The sequence below is a fragment of the Nematolebias whitei genome, chromosome 1, assembly GCF_014905685.2.
Source record: "Nematolebias whitei isolate Nwh7 chromosome 1, NemWhi1, whole genome shotgun sequence".
Classification (NCBI taxonomy): Eukaryota; Metazoa; Chordata; class Actinopteri; order Cyprinodontiformes; family Rivulidae; genus Nematolebias; species Nematolebias whitei.
The window spans coordinates 43,651,701-43,659,173 of record NC_056498.1 but is presented as its reverse complement, the minus strand read 5'-3'; the positions used below and the strand labels follow the sequence as shown (position 1 = coordinate 43,659,173).

General features: G+C 44.5%; 1 protein-coding gene across 1 annotated transcript in view; it reads right to left on the bottom strand.

Annotated features, from left to right (window-relative positions):
* Positions 1-4,552: 4,552 nt before the first annotated feature.
* Positions 4,553-7,473, bottom strand: part of LOC119417299 (RING finger protein 175) — a gene marked incomplete at its 5' end in the record, with an annotated part of 4,698 nt that continues 1,777 nt past the window's right edge. Inside the window, 3 exon segments of the mRNA XM_037684510.1 lie at positions 4,553-4,919; positions 6,626-6,727; positions 6,834-6,967. Coding sequence (XP_037540438.1) covers positions 4,799-4,919; positions 6,626-6,727; positions 6,834-6,967 — 357 coding nt within the window.

Here is a 7,473-nt window from a genome sequence, read left to right as displayed (position 1 = left end):
GGGCGCAGTTTTTTTTTTTTTTTTTTTGTAAGTTACTTGCATTCAGTTTATCAAAGCAAACATTGTTTTTGTTTAAACGTGAAATTTACTAAAATGTTCTACCGGGGTTCAGATACCTGCTGTGCTGTTCGCAGTTGCACGAACAACCAGAACAAGCTAAGGCTACAGCAATAGTGTTTTGAATATAGACCCAAAACCAAAAAAGATTATTCCTGTGAAAAGTGGTATGGTTTTCATTGCCTACCTACAGATGAGGAATTAGGAAGAATGTAGCTGAAGAATCTGAATTTGAGGAAACCACTCAAAACGCGGTTTGTGTGCTCATTTCACTTTGTAAACAAATGGCCGACAGAGGAAAACCTGCATCCTACTTATAATAAACCACCAGAGAAGAGACACTGGATCCTCAGAAGGACTGGAAACAGTGTGATGAGAATATCATGTATATCTGAATATATATATACTGAATGAATATATATCATGAATATCTTGTCCTCTCTAAGTGTCTTTAAGAATCTGTTGGACTCCTGGCAGGGACCAATGCAGACATGTCCCTGTTTTTAGTTTTCTACATTTGTCTTAGAATCTAGCTGTTTGTTGTTTTTTTTGTTACCTTCTTTTAGCCATCCTATATGTAAAAAAAAAAAAAAAAAAAAAAAAAAAAAAAAAAACCCTGCAGTATGACTTTTTATAACTGTTTATTGTTGTCGCTGTTGTCCATTGTTGTCATCGTTCTTTGTTGAAATCAGGTCTCTCTTGTAAATGAGACCCCGAGGCTCATTGGGATTTACCTGTCTAAATAAAGGTTGAATGAATGATTTCAAGTGTACGGAGGGCATTAAAGCATTAAAGTTCTCAACAACCTGGCTCCATCTTATATTACAGATCTTATTGTTCCATATTTTCCTAACAGAGCACTTCGTTCTCAGACTGCAGACATACTTGTGGCCTCTAGAGTTTCCAAAAGCAGAATGGGATGAAGATCTTTCAGTTCTCAGGCTCCTCTCTGGCAAACCAACTTCCAGTTTCTGTCCGTGAGGCTGACACATTGTCCAGTTTTAAGACTGGGATTCAAACTTTTCTCTTTGATAAATCCTATAGTTAGGGTTGGCTTGTTATGCTGCCTTTCGCTTAGACTTAGACTACTGGAGGACAAATTAACCCAATGTTCTTAAATGATTTACTAATAGTTTTCATTTGATAAACTCGATTAACAGAATTAAATATCTTTACCTTGAGTAAACAAACTACCTATATTGAGATTTTAACTGCTACAAAGTCAGATATTATACCTTCAAACTTTGGAACAACACCTACAGAAACTGCAGAAGCAACTAGAACACCTGAACTATTAACAACCGAAACATCAACTCCAGAGATTGAAAGTACCATCTGTAACTACTAGAATCAGAACCATAGAGAGCAAAACGTATAAACAAACTTCTAGGCTCATTATTAAAGCAACACCACAGAGTGTTAACTAGCAGAATAAAGCATAGTAGTTTGACATACTAACATTTACATAAGTTTAACTTCAGGGAGGATTGGACAGATTTAACATAACTAAACTTAAGTACACTGTTAAACCTTTGTTTAAATTAGTTAAGGCCTAGAGCCCAAATACAACAAGTGTCTCCTACAACAGGGAGGAAAAAGTGATTTTAGGAAAAGCCATAACTCTGAACAATGCATAAAGCTACAGCTAAAAACTGTAAAGAACATGAAATGAACAATCAAACAGGGATATCAATATTCTTTTAAAATTCCCATGTATAGTGTTAAATGTAGATTTATGAGAAAACACAAGATATGAGAACAAAGAAAATTAACAACTATTCCATTACCAATTGGTTGGCAGTTAGCACGTGGATATAAAACTCCAAGAATTATAATACTGAATATTAATGTTTTACAAGTGAAGGTTTCAAACAAGACTGAATTATTTAATTAACACAACTGTTTAGATCAGAGTCAGAGTCAGAGTTTCTTTATTGTCATTCGCACCTCATGTGGTACATGTGGTGGAGCGAAATTATGTCCACAGGGTCCCAGTTACATCCAACAATAAAATGTATAAGAAAAACAGTAATAACATCTAAGATATGAACTAAGAAAAACATCAACTAAATATACACTAAGCACTCATAACATAAAACATTGATCATCAGCACAAACATGAACATGAGTCTGTGAGCAGATGTGCACGCATGAACACATCAACATTGAAACAGATCAGCAGCAACATGAAACAGATCAGCAGCAACATGATATGATTTTTCACAGTGATTATTCTGGTTAGAGATTCATGAGTCTAACAGCCTCAGGGTAGAAGCTGTTCCTCAGTCTAGTGGTTCTACACTTAATGCTCCTCAACCTCCTTCCTGAGGGGAGTGGGGCAAAAAGTGTGTGTGCTGGGTGAGTGTGGTCCTTCATGATGCAGGTGGCCCTCTTCCTGCATCTGGAGGTGTAGATGTCTGTGATGGTGGGGAGACTGACTCCAACATCTTCTGTGCAGCCTTCACCGCTCTCTGCAAAGCTTTTCTTTCTGCAGCTGTGCAGCCTCCATGCCACACGTTGATGCTGGAGCACAGGATGCTCTCCACTGCACACCTGTAGAAGGAGGTGAGGACTGAGCTTCCAGACCAGCTCGCCTCAGCCGCCTGAGGAAGTAGAGTCTCTGATGAGCTTTCTTGATCAGGCTGGTGGTGTTGTTGCTCCAGCTGAGGTTGTTGTTCAGATGCACACCCAAGTACTTGTAGTTGGAGACCACTTCCACCGCAGATCCTCTTATGTTCAGGGGGGTGTAGATGTTTTTGTTCCTTCTGAAGTCCACAATCATCTCCTTTGTCTTCTTCACATTGATGTGAAGGTTATTCTCTCTGCACCAGCTCTCCGGGTGTTCCACCTCTTGCCTATAGCTGGGCTCATCATTGTTTGTGATGCATCCCACCACCGCTGTATCATCTGCAAACTTTACAATGTGCAGCCTGGATGGGTAGCTGCACAATCATATGTGAGCAGAGTAAACAGAAGGGGGCTCAACACACATCCCTGAGGAGAGCCAGTGCTGAGGGTTATGGTGGAGGAGGAGAAGTTGTGGATCCTCACTAACTGTGGTCTGTTTGTTAAAAAGTCTAGTACCCAGTTGCAAATGGAGGGGCTTAGTTCTAGTGTGGATAGTTTGTCCATCAGGGTTTGGGGGATCATGGTGTTGAAGGCGGATGTGATGTCCACAAAGAGCATACGGACGTAAGAGTTTTTCTGCTCCAGGTGGTTGAGCGCAGTGTGGACCACAGAAGAGATGGCATCCTCTGTTGATCGGTTCTCACGGTATGCATACTGATGAGGGTCCTCGTTGATGTTGATGGTTGTTTTGATGCGAGTCATGACCAGTTTTTCGAAGCATTTAGCGACTATCGGGGTGAGGGCCACTGGCCGATAGTCATTCAGACCAGTCACTGTAGAGCTCTTTGGGACTGGGATGATGGTGGCAGTCTTCAGGCAGGTGGGAACTGTCTCCAGGGTAAGTGAGGTGTTAAAGATGTCTGCCAGCACCTCACAGAGCTGATCAGCACATTCCTTCAACACTTTTCCGGGGATGTTGTCTGGGCCAGTTGCTTTGTGCGGATTAATCCTCCTGAAGGTACTCCTTACTTCTGCTGAGGTCACGCTGAGATGCTCTTCATCCGGTGGTGAGGTGAGTCTGGTGCTGGGTGGTCTGTTCGGGTCTTCAAAACGTGCATAGAACTTGTTGAGGGCATCAGGCAGAGATGGGTCTTTGGGGCATTGTTCACTCCTTCCTTTATAATCTGTTATGCACTTAATGCCCCTCCACATGCTCCGAGGGTCTTGTGAGATGAATTGACCCTCAATCCTCTTTGCATATGTGGCCTTGGCCCTCTTAATACAAGCAACCAGCTCTTTTCTTGTCCTACTCAGATCCTCTGAGTTTCCAGACCTGAAGGCAGTGTTCCTGGCTTCCAGCAGGGTGCGCACCTCTGCATTCAGCCAAGGTTTTCTGTTTGGGTAATAAGCGATCTCTTGTTGCATTTCATAAAACTAAAATTTACTATAAACAGTTTATTTTGTAGTTTTGTAGTTGGACAGTTTGTACCTTGATTACTGAGCATGAACTTTGATGTTTTGAACCACTTTGGCATGGCTGCCTCGAGGAGTTGATGGGGGAGAGGGTGGCCCCCAGAAACGAGCTCATCACCAGCAAACTGTTTTTTTTCCACTCTGGGAGAGTGGTATTTGTGGGACTCCACAGTTTGTTTGGTGGCTCCTCAGACTGATAAACTTCTTTGGATGAAGGACGAAACGTCTCAGCATGAAAAGAAACCGCTCAGATTAACATTGTTGGATTTGTACCTGGATTACTGAGCAGGAACTTTGGTAAACAGTTTAAGGTTCACTATAGGTGAGAACAAAGAACGCACGACGGGCACCTTTTCATAAATATAAATATTTATTAAACACAAAGTTTTCTTCAGCAGGACTTTCTGACCTGCACACAGTCTCTAACCAGAATAAATTGTATCAAACTGTCTCAGAGGAAATACGATGTTCAGGAGAAAAACTGAGCTCCGGAGCGGCTCAAGTATCCAAAAAGCTGCAGGTTCAGAAAAAAGCAGAAGCTTATTCATCGGTCGGTGCCTGACCCTACTCTATACGAACAGCACACGAAGCATGTTCAAATACTGGATCTGTGCTGGAGGACTCTCCTGCGGCCCAGATCAGAACCTCGTGGCTCCAAGTCTGACAGTTACTGGCTTCCACAGTGGCGTTCCTCAGGGTTCTACTCCAGGCCCAGGGAGAAGTTAATCCCGTGAACAATGCCGATGATGATGGGCTGCCAGGCGACTAAATATCTGAGCCAGTCGAGCAGCCGAGCATACAGAACGTGAGTTTTCTCCCAGCTGGACAAAAACGAACAGTTCAGGAGAACAGGACTCAAAGTTTTCTTGGATTTTACGACTCGGACACTGAAAAGTTTGGATGTTGTGTCAAATGTAAAAACTGATTTCATAAACCTAACATTTATCTGCAGTGGAACTCTGTAAACACATAAACTGATCAAACTAAGAAATGGTTCCCTCAAAATACAATAAAGGCTCTTGTAATTTGACAGCAGCAACAAGTTTTTATAAAAGTGGTTCCAGGAGCAGCTGAAGGCTGGAGGACAGCTCAGATGTTTGGATCAGAAGCAGCTGCAGGAGCAGTGATGAACCAGCAGCTCACTCACAGACTGTTAAGGCTCCAGTATACTGCCGCGTACGTCCATTCACGCGTACGTACGCGTGTACTGTATGCAGAGGGTTCAGACTTCGTACTCCAGCGTACACCCCGATAAGCTGCAGAGCAGCTTCACAGACAAGGGGCGTTTACCTTTGGGACAAATTGAGGTCGCCGATTGGTCATTTGCTGACACGCCTACTGGATTGATTGACAGGTCGGAAAAAAGGGAAAAAAAAGTGAGCGCTGGCAGCCACAGCGATGTGCTGTGTTTATATGTTGTTAATAAAAAGATCTAAAAAAAAAAAACAGGGAGCGCTGGCTCTACAGCCCACACATCAGACCAGCCCACCAGGAAATCTCCAGACCCTCCCGCAGCCACGCTGGACCTGAGTTTAATTTGCTCGTGACAAATTCCTTCATTTGTCACCATTTCAGTCATGGAGTCAACGGAGGAGGAAGAGATTAAAGAAGAGCCTCTTGGCAACAAAACAAAAGAAAAGGCCAGATCAGAGATGAAGAAGGGGAATTTAATACATTGGTGTCGCATACAAAACAGTCCGTCGCTGGGCAGTTTATTGTGCGACACCGCGTACGCGTATGCGGTCATAAAAATTTGAGCTTTGCACGGAGGGTACGCTGGGGGTACGCACGTACCTCTGCGTACGTACGTGCGTACCTCTGCGTATGGATGTACGTGGCAGTATACTGGGGGCTTAAGAAGTAAAGATGGGCAGAGGTTCAGCTGTCCAACACTACAGGAACTCTTTCAGAATCAAAGTCCTGAACAAAGACTTTAATCTTCATCATGTCCAGCCCATAATCTGATCCACAGAGGACGAGACCCTCAGGGGCCACAGCATTAAACCAGGTCTGGTTCTGTTCACAGATGTGAACACTGTCCAGAACCGATGCCGTCTTCTCTGGACCAGGGCTTGTTTCTAATGGACTGAGGTGAGCCCAGAACTGTTCTGAGGTCAGACGGGTCCAAACCATGGAGGCCACGCCCTCTGTACTGAAGAGGAGAGGGACCATTAGTTCAAACAGCTGCCTCTCTGATGGTATAGGGGTGCATTAGTGCCTGTAACATCTGGACAGGCTCCATGAATGCAGGAAGTGTCTGCAGCTTTTAGAAATTCTGCTCCATTCAGTAGAGAAGATCCAGGACTATTAAACGACTTGAGTCCTCCATCAGGTCCTCCAGAACCTCCAACAGCTGGTCTCCTCAGGTCCTCTGGATGGATTAAATAAATGTTTGAATCCGTCCAAGGACCTGACTGAACTCTGTTAAGACTTTTCTTCTCCCTGGTTCTGAGCAGCATCAGGACGTTTGAACATTCGGTTTGTTGAAGAACTGCTCCATGTCTACACGTGACGGACCAAAGGATACGGGTTGTTCATCATCCTCTGCAGGTCCACCTTCTCACTGCAGTACGGACACGTCTGCTTCTTACCCACAATGCACCAGCCGCGGATGCAGAACTCGTGGAATCTGGTCAGAGGAGTTAAGGCTGAAACCTGGAGCAGAAAATCAGGTTTCTGTGACCCCCTGAGCCACAGCTCGGTCAGTCCTGGTCCTGCAGGAGGTGTCAGGATACATGTGACCACAGGAGAGTTGGTAGGTGTCCTCGATGAAGCCCTCCTCCTCCACCTCCACCAGGATCTTCTGACCGCACACGGCACAGATGTCTCCCCACAAGTTCCTGCTGGGCATGCCGCCTCTGTTGTAGAACTGGAGACACAAAGATGGACCCATCTGTGACCAGACTGCTGCAGTTCCTTCAGACCAGTCCTGGTCCTGGGGTGCCACACTCCTGTTAACCACTCAAACCTGGTCTCATCTAGAATGTGCAGGTTGGTAGTTCTCCAGGACCAGGACTGGAGACAGAGTCCTGGGCTTTGACTGGACGATTCCAGAACCTTTAACTGGTTCTCCTTCAGCGCTGAGTTCTGGATCTTGGTCCTCCTCGGAGGTGGACCAGATCTTTTTCCTCAGAACCTTCTCCATATTTGGCTCCGTTCTTCTTCAACTCGGACCAGTTTCTCTGCTGATTAACAGAAATGGATAATCCCCACAAGATGGTGGTGCCACCCCCGTGCTTTGGTATGGGGGTGGCTTCTTTAGCAGGTGTTCTTTCACTTCATTAATCTGAAGTGTTTTATTTAGTTGTTAAAAATTAAGCCAGAAGTCCACACACACACACACACACACACACACACACACACACACACACACAC